We start from the raw sequence: 21,883 nt of genomic DNA on the forward strand, positions 1-21,883 counted from the left end.
AACTATGTGATGTATCAGCTAATAATGCGTGCAGATCCGAGTAGGGTGGCCTTTTGCAGCAAACAGATGGTAATTTTGTCAGCACCGATTGTTTTCAAGTGCTGGCCAAGGTCCTTAGGCACTGCACCCAGTGTGCTGATCACCACTGGGACCACCTTTACTTGTTATTATTATTAGAAACACAACAAGATTAGTACACAGCATTATTATTATTATTATTATTATTAATAATAATATTATGGGTCTGGAGAACAAGCCCTATGAGGAGCGGCTTAGGGAGCTGGGCATGTTTAGCCAGAAGAAGAGAAGGCTGAGAGGAGATATGATAGCTATGTATAAATATGTGAGAGGAAGCCACAGACGGAGGGAGCAAGCTTGTTTTCTGCTTCCTTGGAGACTAGGACGGCTTCAAACTACAAGAGAGGAGATTCTATCTGAACATGAGGAAGAACTTCCTGACTGTGAGAGCCGTTCAGCGGTGGAACTCTCTGCCCCGGAGTGTGGTGCAGGCTCCTTCTTTGGAAGCTTTTAAACAGGCTGGATGGCCATCTGTCAGGGGTGATTTGAATGCAATATTCCTGCTTCTTGGCAGGGGGTTGGACTGGATGGCCCATGAGGTCTCTTCCAACTCTTTGATTCTATGATTCTATGATTCTACTGACACAAAAACACAGTATTTCACAGCAAATGAGATCTATATGCTGGATTTTGTATCACAAAATCACAAGTCGAACACTTCCCAAGCGTCTAGGACTGTGTGATGTATTTTCGAAAGATGTGCACAGATCCAAGTCAGGTGGCCTTTTGCAGTTGACAGATCATGATTTTGTAAATGTTTATTGTTTCCAAATGCCGACTGAGATCTTTTGGCACGGCACCCAGTGTGCCGATGACCATTGGGACCACCTGTACTGGCTTAATGCCAGAGCCTTTGCAATTCGATTTTGAGGTCCTGATAACGGCTGAGTTTTTCCTGTTGTTTTTCCTCAATGTGACTGTCACCCGGTATGGCGACATCATTAATCCAAACCTTTTCTTTTCCACAATCATGATGTCTGGTGTATTGTGTTCCAAAACTTTGTCAGCCTGAATTCAAAAGTCCCACAATATTTTTGCGTGTTCATTTTCCACTACGTTTGCAGGTTTATGATTTACTGCTGGTAGGTGGGTACTTGTGACATTTTTTTTGTTGTATCTGGAGCAACTTGAGAAACTGCAAGTTGCTTCTGGTGTGAGAAAACTGGTCATCTGCAAGGACATTGCACAGGGGACGCCCAGATGTTTTGATGTGTTACCATCCTTATGGGAGGCTTCTCTCATGTCCCAGCATGAGGTGCTTGAGCTGATTGAGGGAGCTCATCCGCGCTCTCCCCAGATTCGAACCTGCGACCTGTCCCTCTTCAGTGCTGCCGGCACAGGGGTTTAACCCACTGTGCCACTAGGGGCTCCACTTGTGACATAAGTTCCAGTTAATCATTTGATCCATAGTGTTGTGCCTTTGTTCTGTAGTCCGTCTGTGCGATTTTCTGGCAACAGCTGAGGACAGGCCTGTAGCCAGGATTTCGTTTCGGGGGGGGGGTGGGGTGTGTGTGCATTTTTTTCAGTGGGGTTTCGGGGGGGGAGGCTGAGTTCCGGGGGGGGGGGGGGGAGCTGAGTCTGAGTGAAAGAGGGTCTACCCTAGCCAACCTTTTGTATCATTACCCCAATACCCCCATGCATATGGGATATATTGAGTATGGTGATCAGATCATGATATGAATAAACATAACAGTTTAAGTAATGCACCAGTAAGGCCTTTTCGCGAACCACCATGAGAATTTCGGGGGGGGGGGGGCTGAACCCCCCCGAGCCCCCCCCCCCCCCGCTACATGCCTGGCTGATCCAGGGTTTCATCAGCTTCCTCCTCCTCCTCCTCCTCCTCCTCCTCCTCCTCTTCTTCTTCTTTCCAGCCCAGAAAGGGCTATTTACCTCTTCAAGCTGTATCTTTTCCAGCTTTCTTCTCCTCCAAGATCAAACACAGCCCGTTCTGCATCAGGGGCTTTTAACACAGGCTGCTCCTGAATGATTTTTAGCTTCAGATACAACATACCATCCTGTGATTCAGTTATAGGACAAACATTGTTGCTTGGATCATTCACAATATGTGTGATGGGATGTTTCTGTGCTTGACAGATGTACCTGCACTTGCTACTTGGATCCTGACCTGGATCGGGCATCCCAGCACCAGGACAAAGACTCCCAGCAAGCGCCAAGTAAGTCTCTGGAAGGAAGCCAGACCATTCCACGTTGCCATACAGCCACCTTTCTGCAGCCTCCATCTCTCTATCACTTGATGAAGACAGGGAAACAGTCCTCACCCCAGAAGATGTGGCAGAGTACCTGGAGCTCAGCGAGGAAGGAGAACATCATAGGTAAATTTATTTTGCTTTTAGTCAAGCCTGTTGGAAAAAGCTGTCCCTCCGCTCTGCTGAGTTGACTGCAAATTGGTTACTGTGAGTTTTCTGACCTGTATGGCCATGTTCCAGAAGCATTCTCTCCTGACATTTCACCCATATCTATGGCAGGCATCCTCAGAGGTTGTAAGGTCTGTTGGAAACTAGGCAAGTGGGATTTATATATCTGTAGAATGCTCAGGGAGCCACCAGTAGTGCAGCCGCTTATACCGCTGAACTGCTGAACTTGCTGATGGAAAGGTCAGTGGTTTGAAACCGGGGAGTAGGGTGAGCTCCTGCTGTTAGCTCCAGCTTCTGCCAACCTAACAGTTAGAAAACATTCAAATGTGAGATCAATAGGTACTGCTCCGGCAGGTAGGTAACGGTGCTCCATGCAGTCATGCTGGCCACATGACCTTGGAGGCGTCTATGGACAATGCCAGCTTTTTGGCTTAGAAATTGAGGTCCCCCCCCCCCCCCCCCCCCGGAGTCAGACATGGCTAGACTTAATGTCAAGGGGAACCTTTACCTTTACCTAGAATGCCCAGGGTGGGAGAAAAAACTCCCACTTTGGACAATAGTGCAAACTATTTTTGGACATTTAACTCGGGGAGTGAAGTAGGGGAAAATGGGGAGAGAAATAGAGACATTTTAAAAGCAGTGGACTGATGGAAAAAGGGAAACAGACTCAGAACTGTCCCTGTCAAATTGGGATGTGACGTTTCCTCCAAGATGTTCATTCCCTACATTAAATTCTCCTTTGGCTCCCTTTTTTTTTTTTTTTTTTTTTTGCATTGCATTTGCTGAAAACCTTCAGTTGACTATTTAAAAAACAGAATTTAAGCATCCAAGGAAAGGGGGCTAAATACTCCGGAAATATGAATGCAGTAAATATGCATTCTAGGTGTGAACGATTTTCATTACTCCCGTCTCCACTGCTGGAAATCTGGAGACCAAAGGAAAACAATCTTTTAGGGGAAACTGCAAGCCAAATTCAAGGTCAAAAGTAGTCTGTACTCAATTAAATCAGTAAGAAGGTTAAGAAGGGGGCAGAAGTTATGCTAAGGCCAAAGAAAACTGCTGCAGGTTGTGTTCTCCTTCATTAAAACTTTTGCCATCTTGACTACACTCTAATTTTACTTTGCTACATGAGTCCCAGTTTTCAGCTGTGAAAAGTTGGATGGGCCAAAGCTAACAAAATGAAGTTCAACAGTGACAAATGCAAGATACTCCACTTTGGCAGGAAAAACGAAATGCAAAGATACAGAACGGGGGGTGCCTGGCTTGAGAGCAGTACGTGTGAAAAAGATCTTGGAGTCCTCGTGGACAACAAGTTAAACATGAGCCAACAATGTGATGTGGCGGCAAAAAAAGCCAATGGGATTTTGGCCTGCATCAACAGGAGCATAGTGTCTAGATCTAGGGAAGTCATGCTACCCCTCTATTCTGCTTTGGTTAGACCACACCTGTAATATTGTGTCCAATTCTAGGCACCACAATTCAAGAGAGATACTGAGAAGCTGGAATGTGTCCAGAGGAGAGCGACTAAAATGATAAAGGGTCTGGAAAACAAGCCCTATGAGGAGCGGCTTAAGGAACTGGGCATGTTTAGCCTGAAGAAGAGAAGGCTGAGAGGGGATTATTATTATTATTATTATTAACTTTATTTGTACCCCCGCTAGCATCTCCCGCAGGACTCGATGCGGCTTACACAGGCCGAAGCCACAAAACACAATACAATAAAACATAACACAATAATAAGCAAAGCAAATCAAACAATTAAGCAAAATAACAACAATAACTACATCAAGACACTATTAAAACTGGTTCAGCCGGCGCAATGGGGTACAGGGGTTAAAGTGCTGAAATGGCAGGAGGAACGTAGGATCAGAGGTATGGTGTGCAGTAACATCGGTTGTACTAAAGTGCTTCTAGGACTTGGGATGGGGGATTCCTAATCTGAGAAGGCACATCGGAACAGCCAGGTTTTTAGGTTCCTTCTGAAAACTGCTAAAGTAGGGGCCTGTCGGAGATCTTTTGGAAGGGCATTCCAAAGTCGGGGGGCCGCCACAGAGAAGGCCCTGTCCCGTGTCCCCACCAAGCGCGCTTGCGACGTGGGTGGGATCACGAGCAGGGCCTCCCCAGATGATCGGAGTGAGCATGTGGGTACGTAGATGGAGATGCGGTCACGCAGGTAGGGTGGTCCCAAACCGTTCAGGGCTTTGTAGGTGAGCACCTGCACCTTGAATTGGGCTCGGAAAATAAATGGCAGCCAGTGGAGCTCCTTAAACAGAGGGGTAGACCTCTCTTGATAATGAGCCCCGGTTAGCATCCTGGCTGCTGCCCGCTGGACCAATTGAAGTTTCCGAGCCATCTTCAAGGGCAGCCCCACGTAGAGCGCATTGCAGTAATCCATTCTAGAGGTGACCAAGGCGTGGACTACCCCGGCCAGATCTGCCTTCACGAGGTACGGTCGCAGCTGGCGCACAAGTCTCAATTGTGCAAAGGCCCTCCCGGATACCGCCGACACCTGAGCCTCAAGTGTGAGCGAAGAATCCAAGAGGACACCCAAACTGCGGACCTGTGGCTTCAGGGGGAGTGTAACCCCGTCCAACACAGGTTGCCACCCTATACCCCGATCCAGTTTACGATCGACCAGGAGGACCTCTGTCTTGTCGGGATTGATCTTCAGCTTGTTCTTCCTCATCCAGATCGACACAGCGGCCAGGTACTCGTCCAGCACCCGAGAAGCCTCCTTGGAATTAGGTGGAAAAGAGTAGTAGAGTTATGTGTCATCCGCATAAAGATGGCACCCAACTCCAAAACTCCGGATGACCTCTCCCAGCGGTTTCATGTAGATGTTGAAAAGCATGGGAGACAGAATGGAGCCTTGCGGGACCCCACAGGTCAAAGGCCAGGGGTCAGAGCAGGCGTCTCCCAGCTTCACCATCTGAGTTCGTCCCTCCAGGAAGGACTGGAGCCACGACAAAACCGTGCCCCCAAGGCCCATCCTGGAGAGACGACCCAGAAGGATACCATGATCGATGGTATCGAAAGCCGCTGAGATGTCCAAGAGAACCAGCAGAGTCACACTCCCCCTGTCCAGCTCTCTGCGGAGGTCATCCACCAAGGCGACCAAGGCTGTCTCAGTGCCATGACCAGGCCTGAAACCAGACTGTGACTGATCTAGGTAGTTGATATCGTCTAAAAAGCTCTGGAGCTGGGAGGCGACCACCCGCTCCAGCACCTTACCCAGAAAAGGGAGGTTGGAGATTGGCCTGTGATTACTCAGCACCGTGGAGTCAAGGGAAGCTTTTTTGAGGAGTGGACGAACCACAGCCAGTTTCAGATTAGATGGAAAAATCCCTTGCTCCAACGATGCATTGACAATCAACACAAACCAATCAACCAACCCCTCCCTGGCTGATTTAATGAGCCAAGATGGGCATGGGTCTAGAGGTGAGGTGGTCGCCCTCATAGCCCCAAGAACCTCCTCTACGGTTTCAGGAAGAACAAGCCTAAAAGAATCCCACAAAGATGCACAAGCAGGTGCCTCCGTCACCTCTTCTGGCACTGCGATGGAATTGGAGTCGAGCTCGAGGCGTATCTGAGCGACTTTACCTGCAAAATGGTGTGCGAAATTGCAACACCGAGCTGCTGGGTCATCAGTGACCTCCTCCACCACAGGTGGGTGGAGGAGTTCCCCAACGACCCGAAACAGCTCCGATGATCTGTTAGCTGCAGACGCTATACGGGTGGTCGTGAATGATTTCCTGGCCACCCGTATAGCCACGGAGTATGCCTTAAGAGAGGCTTTAGCCCGTGCTCGATCAGAGACGACCCGAGATTTCCTCCATTTGCGCTCTAGCCCCCTTCTCGTATGCTTCATCACAGCCAGCTCCCCGGTGAACCAGGGAGATGGCCTGTCACGACGCAACGAGATGGGGCGTTCGGGAGCGATCGTATGTATCGCCCTGGACATCTCCCCATTATAGAGAGTTACCAAGGCGTCGATAGAATCGCCAGGCTCCAAGGCAGGAAGAACCCCAAGATTCCTCAGGAAACCGTCCGGATCCATCAGTCTCCTAGGGCGGACCATTTTAATCTGTCCTCCACCCCTGCGGAGGTTAAGAGTCGCAGCGAGTCTAAAAGTGATCAGATAATGTAGGGATATGATAGCCATGTATAAATATGTGAGAGGAAGCCACAGGGAGGAGGGAGAAAGCTTGTTTTCTGCTTCCCTGGAGACTAGAATACGGAACAATGGCTTCAAACTACAAGAGAGGAGATTCCATCTGAACATGAGGAAGAACTTCCTGACTGTGCGAGCTGTTCAGCAATGGAACTCTCTGCCCCGGAGTGTGGTGGAGGCTCCTTCTTTGGAAGCTTTTAAACAGAGGCTGGATGGTCATCTGTCAGGGGTGATTTGAATGCAATATTCCTGCTTCTTGACAGGGGGGTTGGACTGGATGGCCCACGAGGTCTCTTCCAACTCTTTGATTCTATGATTCTATGATTCTATGGTATAAGACAGGCTGAAAGAGAGTAGGTTTCATAGTTCTGTAGGTCCTGAACCACGACTTCTGGAATATAAGTCCAATGCTCAAACTGACACCCCAGCTGTCTCTTCTTACCATCTCCCTCACAAATAGATGAGTGATCGCGATGGACTGGAGTCTTCTTGTGTGTTCCACCTTATGCTTGCTTCAGCTATATTTAACACAGGGCTCCACGTCTGTCCCATTGCCAGCAAAAGCATAGCTGGCCACAATTAGCTAATGTGCCTGGAACTGCTGCCTCTGCAGTTTGAAGATGGCATGCCCCTCAAGGCTGACTCTTTACACTTTTGTAATTGGGGCTGGGACACTGAGTAGTTGATTTTACGGGAAGCACATTGATCCCACTAAGATAATTACAGATCCAGTTGGATCCTAGGCAAGCCGACGGCTTGCCAGCTTAATATGTTCCCCATGGTGTTTAACAAGGCTCAGCCAGCTCAGCGATGCCAGCTGCTCTAAACCACATTCGAACAAAAATATATACAATAATTACTTTTTCCTTTGGGACTCGGCATCTGGGATTAATTTTAATCTCAACTAGAAACAGAAGAAACTGATTTGTCCCAAGATAGCTTGCCAGCCTGTTGATTGTCTACGCAGCCCCAAGTAGGGGTGAGTTTGAAACATGTGACCATCAGCAAGGGATACTGGGATTTGTAGTTCAGCAACATCTGGAGTACTGGCCTATTCTATCACAAGCCTGCTTCCTCTTCTTTATGACATGCTTTCAAATATTAAACACTAGCCAACCTTCCCTCCCTCTTTCTCTTCTTTCTTTCTCTCTTTCCTTACTTCCTTCCCTTTTTTTCTTTCTTTCTCTCCTTCCTTCCTTCCTTCCTTCCTTCCTTCCTTCCTTCCTTCCTTCCTTCCTTTTCTTCTTCCCTCCTCCTCCCACTTTTTCTTTCCCTTCCTCTTTCTCCCCTTTCTTCCTTCTTGGACTGCAACTCCCAGCAGTCCTCCTGATCCATCGTATCTACCTACCTACCTATCTCTATTTAATCAATCTATCTGGAGGATTGCTGGGAGTTGCAGTCCAGGAATAGAAAATTGGAAATATGCAGGGATTGGGATGTTCTCAAAGAAATCCAAGGAGAAGAAAGTTTGCATCTTGGAAGCAGTGCATTTGGATCATCCTCCTCTCCTAAAGGGCCTGGTCTAGGGGATGCTGGGAGCTGTAGTCTGGAAGAGAGTGTGGATATGCTATTGTGTGTTTTGTTTGCTGGGGTAGTTGTTTTTTGCGCATACTCTGTAGTGTCTTTTTTGCTTTTTTGGCTTTTTAAGTCCCTTCTGCTTTTTTTTTTTTTAGAGTTTTAATGAGTGATGGTCATTCATTTGCCTGAGAGGTGTATTGTGTCCAAATATGGTGTCAATTTGTCCAGTGGTTTTTAAATTATGTTAATCCCACTGCCACAAACAAACATTATATTTTTATTTATATAGATACTAGCCATTCCGGGCCACACGTTGCTGTGGCCCCGTCTGTGTATATGTGTTTTGTGTGTATATATATGTGTATATGTGGTTTTGTGCATGCACTGTAGCGTCATTTTGTATTTTTGCTTTTAAGTCCCTTCAGTGTTTTCATCAGTGAGGGTCACTCATTAGCTTGATAGGTGTATTGGGTCCCAATTTGCTTCTTGTAGTGCAAATCAATGCATAGAATACATAATGGATGGCTGTGATGATTGGAGTTGTAGTTCAAAGAGCTTCTTGTTGCTGTGTGCCTTCAAATTGTTCTGACTATGGCAACTCTAAGCTATACACACACAAAATTGACTTGCACTGTTGCTTTGCTCTGTGTTGTGGGTGTTGAAGCAGCAGTGAAGTGGATGAGAGGATAGTATTTTTTGTTGGCCAATTTGAGCTGTTAGGCTCAAAAATAACCCTCAGTTGGGGTGATTCCACCATAAATATAGCAGAGTACCAGAAGTAAACTTCATAACCAGCAGAAACCTACATGTGAAGAAACTGGGATAAGCTTGCAGAGTCAGAACTTTAGGTTCTTTAGGTTCAAAAATATTTCTTGAAAAGAAATATTATCTTGATAGAAAAGGTCTTGGAAATAACTAGCTTACTAAGTCTTATCTTCTAAAGAAGGTAAAAGGTAAAAAGTCCATGCAGCTACATTTTGCCTAATTAGAGGTAAAATGTGTATCCTCACAGACAGAAAATAAAGCAGAAGTCTGAAAATGATGGAGACCATTCATGGTCAACCAAGGGCAATTTAAATGGAAAAGGAAGTCCCTTCACATAGTTCCATTACTATGTTATCAAAGGAGAGGAGACAGTGGCTAGAAGTAAAGACAAAGACAAAGCCCTATAGTGAAAACCTGCATAGGAATGTGGGAGAAGGAATCCCTTAGCTTAGCCCTGTCTCTAGCCTAGCTACTCACTGAGGTCTGAAACTTGATGACACAAGAGACTTGTGCAGTCCAGGGATGAGACCCAACAGTTTTGTACTTCATGTTGTGGCGTAATGTAAAATAAACCATGTGTAGTTCACGTTTGATCAGCCCACATACTGCCATGCTGGAGAAAGAAAATATGCCATGCAGATGAACAGTAAAGAACAAGTAGTTTACTCTTTGTAGTTCAGAACAACATATGTACAAGGTGATCAGTTGCATCAACTCGCATAATGTCCTTTTATGAGAGATTTAAAATGGTCTTTCTTTGCTCATGTGGATAAACTCCTTCAGCAGCTCATGAAGCAAGAGTTCAGTCCAAACTGTCTCTCTCTGCTTCTGTCTCTTTCTTTCTCTTTACCTGCATAGCTCAAGGCTGAACCAAAATGTAACAGTAACCAAAAGTCCCAGGCTCAGTCTGCTCACCGGGCATTGCCTGATGAATCAGCTTTATGCATCTTATTTTACAGTTGACACACACACACACACACACACACTCACTGATTCCTTGCATGCTCCAAAACATGTTAGCAGCTTATAGCATCAACAGGAGTAAAAAAAATGGAGTTACTTTTAGAAAGTAGGAAGGTAAAGAGTCATATTTAAAATGTATAATTAAATTTTAGCTAATTACTTCTGGAGATAGCATTGGAAAGGAATGTATTATCGAAGGCTTTCATGGCCAGAATCACTGGGTTGTTGTAGGTTTTTTCGGGCTATATGGCCATGTTCTAAAGGCATTTTCTCCTGACGTTTCGCCTGCATCTGTGGCAAGCATCCTCAGAGGTAGTGAGATGGAAAGGAACTTTCTGAATTCTGCTTTTCTGGCCCACTGCACTGTGGAGGAGGAGCCCCAATCGACTAAGGTTTTATAAATGCATTTCATGTCTGAGGTGGCTTTCATAGGGCGTTTTGCCTCTCCCTCTTTTAATTCTAGACTGCTTTTTTTCCTGAAACCTTGAGGCCTTAGGGCAGGATGTGGTTGACCACAGTTTTTGATCCTGAGCCAATTTCATTCAGGCTGCCAGCAGAATGTTTCTAATTCCTTGGGGGAAGATTTGGAATGAGCTGCGGTTAAAGAGGGGCAAAGAACCAGCACTTATGCATGTATACATTATACCCTATAGATATATAAGGAATAGAATTTCTAAACCACATGAATATCCTTCTGGAGCGTCACCAAGATTCATTCACCAGCTTCAGCTCTTCTGTCAATAAATCTCTCCACCAGAAACTGCTGCGTTCAGCTTGGATTTTGTGGGATTTGATAGAGCTTAAAATGGAACAGAATTGTGTGTGAGGTGTGTGTGCCCAGAATTGGAGGATATAGCAAGGCTGAGAAGGATTGTGGGGCACGCGTCCAGGGTCCCAATCAACAAAATTAGCAAGGGAGACCTCAAGCACAGTAAGGCTGGCTTACCACATTTTGGAGTTTGAAACAAAATGCATGTTTACCTTTGAGAGAGTTTTAATCCATTGAGTTCGGAATCTAAAATTACCAAGTGCATTGGGAGTGGGGTTATGCGGGCAGGGTGCATTGCCAATATGGTGAGCGACTCTTAGTGAAGTAGCATAGAACTGGAACTCATTTTAGCTCCAACTGGAGTTGACACCAACGAACCTTGTTAATCAAGACCGGTGTGAGTGCCGCTGATTTCAATACAACCTCTAATGCAGATGTAAACTAGGATATGTGTGGGTTGTTGTAGGTTTTTCCGGGCTATATGGCCATGTTCTGGAGGCAATTTTTCTCCTGACGTTTCGCCTGCATCTATGGCAAGCATCCTCAGAGGTAGTGAGGTCTGTTGGAAGTAGGAAAAATGGGTTTATATATCTGTGGAATGACCAGGATATGTGTGTCCAAGTTACATCAGAGTGTAGTCAAGATAGCAAAATGAGAAAAAATACAGAAGTCAGGAAAGGCTGCAGCAGTTTGCTTTTCTTTTTTTCTTTCTTCTTTTTTTTGAGCCTATGAGAATGGGCAGAACTCTCTCTTTTTCTGTATTGTCGAAGGCTTTCATGGCCGGAATCATTGGGTTATTGTAGGTTTTTTTGGGCTATATGGCCATGTTCTAGCAGCATTCTCTCCTGATGTTTCGCCTGCATCTATGGCAAGCATCCTCAGAGGTAGTGAGGTACCTCTCCTTTTCTCTCCCCCTCCATAGAATCGAATGCAGACTACTTTGCATTTTGAACTCAGTTTGAACCAAATGATGAAAGTTGAGTACAAAGGAAGAATGTGATATAGAAAGAGAAACTGGATATTTCATAGAATCATAGAATCATAGAGTTGGAAGAGATCTCACTAGGACTTTGAGATCTTCCGGGGAGGCCCTGCTCTCGATCCCGCCTGCAACACAGGCGTGGCTGGCGGGGCCGAGAGACAGGGCCTTCTTGGTGGTGGCCCCTCGGCTGTGAAACGCCCTTCCCATGGACATCAGATTGGCCCCCTCATGGATGGTATTCCGGAGGAAAGTGAAAACCTGGTTATTTGAATAGGCGTTTGAATAAGCAGTGCAATGAATTTCAGGAAATGGAACTACGATTGACAGGTTTGTATCATGATTCTAGTTATGAGACGTCACTGAATGTTTATTACTGTTAAATTATTTAATTTGTTTCTGTGTTAACTGTTTTTAAGTACCTTGTTGATGTCGCATTGAATTTTTGCCTTGATTGTTCGCCTTGTTTTTGCTTGTTGTAAACCGCTATGAGTCACCTTAGGGCTGAGAATGGCGGTATACAAATGAAGTAAATAAATAAATCTCATGGGCCATCCAGTCCAACCTCCTGTCAAGAAGCAGGAAAATTGCATTCAAACCACCCCCGACAGATGGCCATCCAGCCTCTGTTTAAAAGCTTCCAAAGAAGGAGTCTCTACCACACTCCGGGGCAGAGAGTTCCACTGCTGAACAATTCTCACAGTCAGGAAGTTCTTCCTAATGTTCAGATGGAATATTCCTAGTGTTCGCAATATCCTGTTATTGTCCAGTTGCATGTATTTAGCAAACTCAAGTAGATTGCAAAATTGTATAATACAAGGTGATGCACGATGTTTTCGCTCAAAGTGCTTCAATTAGCGAAAATAAGTTGATCCGACAAACTTCAGATACCAAAAAGTATCCTTGCTGGGAAAAATGGGACATGTGATTCTCAGTAATTAACTGTATTAAGTACATGATAAATTACTTTTGGAACTGAAGAGATTTGTAAAAGCAATGCTGTGGTCTGCATCTACCAGCACATTACATGGGCATTTTTAGTTTATGGGAATCCCAAATCCTGGGATCTTCATCTCAGATTCTATGAGTAGGGTGGAAGAATCTCAAGGTAAGAGCACAGCCTTGAAAAAATGTATATTTCCACACTAAAATAGCTTGTTTATTTCAGTGTCACACTCTATGCTTAATGGCATCACTTGGGCTGCCTTTCTAACAGCATCCTTGTAACATCATCTAGAACAGGCATGGGCAAACTCTGATCCTCCAGGTGCTTTGAATTTTAACTCTCACAATTCCTAACAGCATCAGACCCCCTCCTGTTCCCCTCAGCCACTTAAGTGCCTGAGGCTGTTATGAATCATAGAATCATAGAGCTGGGAGAGACCTCATGGGCCATCCAATCCGACCCCCTGCCAAGAAGCAGGAAAATTGTATTCAAACCACCCCCGACAGATGACCATCCAGCCTCTGTTTAAAAGCTTCCAAAAAAGGAGCCTCCACCACACCCCGGAGAAGAGAGTTCCACTGCTGAACAGCTCTCACAGTCAGGAAGTTCTTCCTCATGTTCAGATGGAATCTCCTTTCTTGTAGTTTGAAAAGCACCTGAAAGAATGGAACAAGATATGATTGTCCCTATTAAATTGAGATATTTGAAAGGCATGCTTCAATCTACTCTAGATCAGTGTTTCTCAGCCTTCCTAATGCCGCGACCCCGAAATACAGTTTCTCATGCTGTGGTGACCCCCAAAGATAAAATTATTTTCATTGCTACTTTACAACTGTAGTTTTGCTACTGTTATGAATCGTAATGTAAATATCTGATATGCAGGATGTATTTTCATTCATTGGACCAAATTTGGCATAAATACCGAATACACGCAAATTTGAATACTGGTGGGGTTGGCGGGGGGGGGGGGGATTGATTTTGTCATTGCTGAAATTTGTAGTTCACCTACAATCAAAGGGCATTCTGAACTCCACCAATGATGGAATTGAACCATACTTGGCACACAGAACTGCCATGACCAGTAGAAAATACTGGGTTTGGTGGGCATTGAGCTTGATTTTGAGAGTTGTAGTTCACCTACATCCAGAGAGCACTGTGGACTCAAACAATGATGGATCTGGAGCAAACTTGGCCCGTAGCCAGGATTTTGTTTTTTTTTTGGGGGGGGGGGCTGAGTTTGTTTCGGGGGGGGGGGTTCAGTCTGAGTGAAAGAAGGTCTACCCTAGGAAACCTTTTGTATCGTTACCCCAATACCCCCATGCATATGGGATATATTGAATATGGTGATCAGATCATGATATGAATGAACATAACAGTTTAAATAATGCACCATTAAGGCCTTTTCACAAACCACCATGAGAATTTGTGGGGGGGGGGGGCAAGCCCCTCAAGCCCCCCCCCCCCCCCCCCCCCCCCGGCTACATGCCTGGATCTGGACCAAACTTGGCATGGATACTCAATATGCCCAAATGTGAATGCTGGTGGAGTTTGGGGAAAACAGACCTTGACATTTGGGAGTTGTAGTTGCTGGGATTTATAGTTCACTTACAATCAAAGAGCATTCTGAACCCCACCAATGATAGAATTGGGCCAAACTTCCTCACACCGAACCTCCACGAGTAGCAGGAAATACCCTGACACCCCCTCGCGACCCCCCCCCCCAGGTGTCCTGATCCCCAGGTTGAGAAACATTGCTCTAGATCAGTGGTTCTCAACCTGTGGGTCCCCAGATGTTTTGGCCATCAACTCCCAGAAATCCTAACAGCTGGCAAACTGGCTGGGATTTTTGAGAGTTGTAGGCCAAAACACCTGGGGACCCACAGGTTGAGAACCATTGCTCAAGATAGAACTAAGCTGGATATAGTTTATCCAGAGACTGGAAAACAGGAGGAGGATGAAGCAGGAAGAAACATAGCAGGTCTTACTAACTGGAGGTTTGTGTGTGCATGAGTGCTGAGGTTGATCTAGCAATTTAACTGGGACAATGTATCTCTGAAATGCAGTTACAAACAAATTGCTAATTAAATGAAAACCTCTGTATTGCTGGTTTCCCCTTCTGGCTGTCTCCAACAGAGCCAGTGGTTTCAGCAGCCCTTCCCTCTTGAACTGCTCATTTGGAAATGGCAGCATTCCACTTTGCCCTAAAATACCAAAAAGATCCATGGCAGAGCTCCACCACAGGAAAATTTGCATCTGTCAGGGATTTCATGTGTGTTTTGCAGAAGGGCTTAATGGCCAGGCAGACAGATGGGCATAGAGAAATGCTTTGAGGATGCCTGCTGCTACTGCGGCTTTGCTAAGTCCTAAGAAGACCTCTGTTCGATCCTTGCTTGGATGGGAGCCATATAAGTTGGAAGTCCTGCAGAAACTAGAGAAGATGCAGACATTTATTTATTTTATTTTATTTAAGACATCTATATTACACCCTTCTCACCCCGCACGGGACTCGGGGCAGAGCACAACACATATACGGCAAGCATTCAATGCCGGGACACAAACCACAAATATACACAAACATTAAAATCACTTATATCGACTTTATAAACCATCTCAGGACACCATTCTAGTATTGCTCATTGCACTGCCCCAAAGCCTTGGTCCCACAGCCAGGTCTTCACTGTCCTTCTGAAGGACAGGAGGGAGGGGGCTAATCTAATATTGCCAGGAAGGGAGTTCCATAGCCGGGGCCAATCACTGAGAAGGCCCTGTCTCTCACCCCTCCCAAGCGCACCTGTGATAGTGGCGGGACCGAGAGCAGGGCCTCCACAGAAGTTCTTAATCTTTGCTGAAGTTCATAAAGGGTGATGTGTTCAAACAGATAAACTGGGCTGGGGCCATTTAGGGCTTTATAGGCCACAGCCAGTACTTTGAATTGTGCCCAGCAGCAAACAGGCAGACAATGGAGCTGACATAGAATCATAGAGTTGGAAGAGACCTCATGGGCCATTCAGTCCAACCCCCTACCAAGAAGCAGGAATATTGCATTCAAATCACCCCTGACAGATGGCCATCCAGCCTCTGTTTAAAAGCTCCCAAAGAAGGAGCCTCCACCACACTCCGGGGCAGAGAGTTCCACTGCTGAATGGCTCTCACAGTCAGGAAGTTCTTCCGAATGTTCAGATAGAATCTCCTTTCTTGTAGTTTGAAGCCACTGTTCCACGTCCTAGTCTCCAGGGCAGTAGAAAACAAGCTTGCTCCTTCCTTCCTTTGACTTTGTCTCACGTATTTATACATGGCTATCATATCTCCTCTCAGCCTTCTCTTCTTCAGGCTGAACATGCCCAGCTCTTTAAGCTGCTCCTCATAGGGCTTGTTCTCCAGACCCTTGATCATTTTAGTCGCCCTCCTCTGGACACATTCCAGCTTGTCAATATCTCTCTTCAACTGTGGTGCCCAGAATTGGACACAGTATTCCAGGTGTGGTCTAACCAAGGCGGAATAGAGAGGTAGCATGACTTCCCTGGATCTAGACACTAGACTCCTATTGATACAGGAGTTGTATGCTCCTTGTATGCCGCCCCAGTTGTTAACCTGGCTGCCTCTCGTTGGACTATTTCAAGTTTCCGAACAGTCTTCAAAGGCAACCCCTTGTATAGTGTGTTGCAGTAGTCTGTCCCAGATGTAATGAGAGCATGGAGCACCATGGCCAAGTCTGACTTCCCAAGGTACAGGTGCAACTGGCACACAAGTTTTAATTGTGCGAAAGCTCCCTTGGCCATGACCGCAACTTGAGGTTGTAGGCTCAGCGATGAGTCCAGGAGGACTCCTAAGCTGTGAACCGGCACCTTCAAGGGGAGTGTAATGCCATCCAACACAGGCTGTAACCCTATACCCTGTTTGGACTTGCAGCTGACCAGAGGACCTATGTCTTGTCTGGATTCACCTTCAATTTGTTTGCCCTCATCCAGACCGTCACCGTGGTCAGGCACCGGTTCACGACCTGGACAGCCTCCTTAGCATCTGGTGGAAAGGAGTAATAGAGTTGGACATCATATGTGTGCAGATGGTATTGAACTCCAAAACTCCAGATTTACAACCATAATAGTGATGTATTTGGGATTGGAGCATCTTTCCAACAGAAGGAACTTTAAGCATTTGGAGTGTTTTAGGTGGGGAATTAATCAGATAGTCTTAGAATCATAGAGTTGGAGGAAGCCTTATAAGTTGGGTATCCCCAAATTTGATTGGGTATCCCCAAATTTGGCTCTCCAGACATTTTGGATTTCAATTTACATCATCTTAACCACTATAGCCAGTGATCAGGGACTTTTGGAGTTCAGGGCTAAATTATTTGGAATGCCCACAATAATAATGGAATGATGTTGGTTCACTTTTAATGCCAGCGTTGTCCTCTTTCCCTCAAGGCAGCACAATGATGGCGTGTCTACTACTGCCCCTACCTTCACTTCACCTGATACCTATGGCTATATTTGCAGCCCACTGGCCTCAGAGCTGCTTGAAAATGATGATGACGACCCCAACATGGAGAGCGGTGGAGGTCGCACCACCAAGTTCTTCCGCAGTTTCTGCCGAACGCCTTCTTCCAGCCTGAGTGAAGACGAAGCCTCGCTGGGTGGCTCCCTCGTGAATGGATGGGGCTCTGTCTCAGAGGACAACGGCACCAGCACCCGCTGCAGCCTGATCAGCTCTTCCGATGGCTCCTTTCTCATGGATGCCAGTTTTGCCCAGGCTCTGGCTGTGGCAGTCGATAGTTTCTGTTTTGGGCTGACTCAGAGAGAGGTTGACAAGGCATTGACAGGTAATAGCATCCTTTTGCTTTTCTCAGCTAATCTGTAAATCAGGACTGTGTCCAGATGTTTGTTTACAAAGCAAAAAAAGTATTCTTGAAGTTGACCCAAACATACCATAATCCAACAGTGTGCCTATGGACAGTTCTTAGAAACAATACTTTTTGGTTGGGTTAGAAGACCCATGATGTCGTTGTCAAAAAAAGCAACTTTGGCAATATCTGGAAAAGTCACCCACTGCTCTCCCCTGAATTTACCCGCCACGCATTGCTGTGGCCAACCTTCCCTCCTTTCTCTTCTTTCTTCCGTCCTTTCTTTCTCTCCTTCCATCCTTCTCTTCTTCTTCCCTTCCTTACCCCCCTTTTCTTTTCCTTCCCCTTTCTTCCCTTCCTTCTTTACCTATTCTTAGACTACAACTCCCAGCAGTCCTCCTGATGGATTTATCTACCTACCTATCTATCTCTATCTAATCCATCTAGCTGGAGGATTGCTGGGAGTTGCTGTCCAGGAATAGGACATTGGAAATATGCAGGGAATGGGATGCTCTCAAAGAAATCCAAGGAGAAGAAAGTTTGCATCTTGGAAGCAATGCATTTGGATCATCCTCCTCTCCTAAAGGGCCTAGTCTAGGGGATGCTGGGAACTGTGGTCCAGAAGAGAGTATGGATATGCTATTATGTGTTTTGTTTGCCAGGGGGAGTCTTTTGCACATGCGCTGTAGTGTCTTTTCCCTTTTTCGGTTTTTTAAGTCCCTTCTGCTGTGTTTTTCAGTGTTTTTGTGAGTGATGGTCACTCGTTGGCCTGAGAGGTGTATTGTGTCCAAATTTGGTGTCAATTTATCCAGTGGTTTTTAAGTTATGCTAATCCCACAAACAAACATTACATTTTTATTTATATAGACTAGGTAAGTAGGGCGTGCTGGTGGTGCAGCAGGTTAAACCACTGAGCTGCTGAACTTGCTGACCAAAAGGTTGACAGTGTTGCACTCCAGGTCCCGAAGAAGCCCTCTGACTTAAAACACACCACACGAAGAGTGAAGAATCAAATCTTCTTTTATTAAAGCTTAGTAAATAGCCAGTAGAAATAAATGCTTGTAAGAAAATCAGAAGGTTCCAAAAAGAATTAGTCCATAAACAGTAGAAACCCAAAGCAATGTCCACACAAGAAATACAGGCAATCCAAAGCAGCATTAATCCAGACAGGATTCAAGCAAAACACAAAGACAATCCAAAAGGCTAACAAACTCCACAGAAACAAGATCCCTTGAACAAGACTTCCATGGCACAAGAACGTGGTTTCCAAACGATGCCTGATCTGACAAGATTTTCTATAGGCAAACCTTAAATCCCCAAAACTGGTTTCATTTTCCCCCAGTCTTTGACTTTAATTGGTACGAATTCTTTCGGATATATACATTATATACATTGGGCCTCTTGTCGATTCTGGCTAATCTCCAGCCGCCGACTCTGCTTATCTGACTCCTCATTAACTTTAGCAGGTGTCAGACTGTTTTCCAAACTAGAATCTGGAGAGCTCTCAGACAGAGAGAGTAAACCTTTCTCCCAAGGCCTGACAGCAACATTCCCATGAGAATATGCCCTCTCTGTCAGTGTCTGCATGAAACTCATTGACCAAAGTGTCTCCATCTTGCACCTCAGAGTCAGTCCCAGCATCCCCCACATCAGAAGTAACAGGGGACTGATTTCCCTCCTCATTACCCACATCAGACACAGAAACATCAGGAAACTGAAACACATTCACAGATTCAAGCACAAGCTCAGGTCCAATCACAGGCTGAGTCCCAACAGGTGGTTTGAATCTGGGGAGCAGGGTGAGCTCCCACTGTTATCTCCTGCTTCTGCCAACCTAGCAGTTCAAAAACATGCAAATATGAGTATGAAATGGTAGGGGGAAGGTTTCAGGAAAGGAGAGACAAAGAGAGTTCTGGAGGTCTAAAAAGCACGGCTTTTATTTCCAGCTGGGGCCCTGGTGAGGAGTTCTCTCCTAAAGCACCAGAGCAATGAAATAGGGGCGGACTGTGGCTTTTATAGATTTCAGGTTCAAGCAAACAAAGAACATGCTTCTACATACATTTACATCACTCACTGCGTCATCTTAGCATCAAATTCTACCTTCTAACATGCAAAAAGCATGTGTCTGTGTTTCTAAAGAGCAAGCATAGCTTCATCAATCAAGGGGCCCACTTGGACCTGTCAAAAAGCTCCTTCTTTAGAGCCTAGATGTACCAGCCTGTTGCTTCTCGGACTTATCTCTCTCTCCTGGAATGTCCCCTTCCCTCTTGGCTGTGCCTGGGACGTAGCTTTCTTGTCTATTCTTTCTATACAGAGAGAGCCTGATTTTTCTATACATTTAAAGTACATACAATTTTATGCATAAATCAATAAATATCTATTTTTCCAATATCTCCTCATCAATTAGATCAGTAGGTACTGCTTCTGCAGGAAGGCAATGGTGCTCCATGCAATCATGCTGGCCACATGAGCTAGGAGGTGTCTATGGACAATTCCAGCTCTTCGGCTTAGAAATGGAAATTCTAAGCCAAGAGTCAGACACAACTAGGCTTAATGTCAGGGGAAACCTTTACCTTTACCTTATGTATTATTTTTTGTAAAGGAGTCAGTATTGTTCAACAATAGGATAATCATGTGTTCTGTGTTACAGAAACATGGGAGGCCACATTAGCTCACCAAGTCAAGAGAAAAGCTGTATGCCACTTGCAAAAAATGGTGGTGGGAGATCATTTTATGTTACCAATTGACTGCTCTCTCCAGGACAGCGGAATCCAATAGTAGCCAAAGTGGGATCCGCACCCCGTCCTTCAGAGCCGACAGACAAATTGATTTATTTTGTATCCGCTGCTCAGGTTCTGGGCACTTCCATTCAATCTCTGTTCCTCATAATCAGGCAGACGGCCAGGAAAGTGCAACATGATTTATCACTGCAGTAATTCTCTGTTGCCGTGAGAATGAAGCTTTTGTTTCCAGCTTTCTCCCTGTATAGCAAACTTTGAGAGTCGTAAATGACAAAATTGATGGAGCAAGCTAAAAGATGCAGAAAGGAGGGAAAAGCTTCTAGGCACAAACATGCCCAGAATCCCTAAGCAAACATCCAGGCCGCAATATTTTTTTGCTCCCCCCTCTGCCCCAACCGATGCCTTTGGAGTTCTTCCTGATTTTGTCAGTAAGAGGCACACTCTCCTTTCCTCCAAACACGCCACTGTAGTAAGGTCAAACAAGGCTTAGCGTGTTTGACCCAGATGGGTCTTTTGGGCCCTCAGCCAAATCTCTGCTTTATCTCAGGGGTCCATTTCTTGCATTCAAGGCAATCATCATTAGGACATTGGGGGTGGGTTTTTTGGGGGGGGGGGCAAGGATACATACCTTTGGCCCCTCTACCATCTCCAATTTTTTCACAACTACCTTGGAAAGAGCAATGAGGCAGAAGTATTGAGATTTTCATATTTCCAAAGCAATGTGAAATCTTAGAAAATATTCATTGACACCCTACATTGACTTCATAGTTATAAATGTGTAACTAAGTAACATCCTAATTAACGGCGCTCCATGCAGTCAGGCCACATGACTTTGGAGGTATCTACGGACAACACCGGCTCTTCGGTTTAGAAATGGAGATGAGTACCAACCTCCAGAGTTGGACACAACTGGACTTAAAGTCAGGGGAAAATCTTTACCTTTACCTAACATCCTTTGAGGGGCTCCTGGTGGCACAGCAGGTTAAACTGCTGAGCTGCTGAACTTGCTGACCAAAAGGTTGGTGGTTCGAATCTGGGGAGCAGGGTGAGTTCCTACTGTTAGCCCAAGCTTCTGTCAATCTAGCATTTCAAAAACATGCAAATGTGAGTAGATCAATATGTACCACTTCTGCAAAAAGGTAAGGGTACTCCATGCTGGCCATATGACCTTGGAGACGTCTACGGACAACGTTAGCTCTTCAGTTTAGAAATGGAGATGAGCACCACCCCCCAGAGTCAGACATGACTAGACTTAACACCATTTGGGACAGCCCCTTCCTCACCCACCTTAATGGCCAGTGGCCATATTGAGCAAAAGAGGATTTGCAGCAAGGTCTATCTTCCAATTGTGGGAGGGAAATGGGATCCTTCTCCTCTTTGCATTCCCATTGCAAGTGGAACAGATCGCCTTTGTTCAATGGTGGTGCTTAATGGAACTTTTGCATTTGAGTTACTATTATGGGTGCATTCCCAACATAGTGTTATTTAATACAGTTAAAGCGCTGTAGTTCTAGGATACACATTCATACACTTCAGTGCAGGGTGCCAGCTACAGACTATGAATTTTTCTTTTAAAAAATACTCTTTTGAAAAATTCAAAAATGTATAAATTTAAACTGAAAATACTCTCCACTCAAATATACAGTACACTTTTTATGTATGTTTCTGTGCCAAAGATTGCACCATGACATTCCTGATAGATCTCTGTAATCTAAAAGAATAAGAATAATAAAAATAA

The 21,883-nt window shown here is 45.3% G+C and overlaps 1 protein-coding gene across 1 annotated transcript in view; it reads left to right on the forward strand.

Moving 5' to 3' along the window:
- Window positions 1–21,883, forward strand: part of ROBO4 (roundabout guidance receptor 4) — a 129,587-nt gene that overhangs the window by 93,955 nt on the left and 13,749 nt on the right. Inside the window, 3 exon segments of the mRNA XM_067470698.1 lie at window positions 2,173–2,282; window positions 2,285–2,411; window positions 16,989–17,383. Coding sequence (XP_067326799.1) covers window positions 2,173–2,282; window positions 2,285–2,411; window positions 16,989–17,383 — 632 coding nt within the window.

This window comes from Anolis sagrei, chromosome 7, assembly GCF_037176765.1.
Source record: "Anolis sagrei isolate rAnoSag1 chromosome 7, rAnoSag1.mat, whole genome shotgun sequence".
Classification (NCBI taxonomy): Eukaryota; Metazoa; Chordata; class Lepidosauria; order Squamata; family Dactyloidae; genus Anolis; species Anolis sagrei.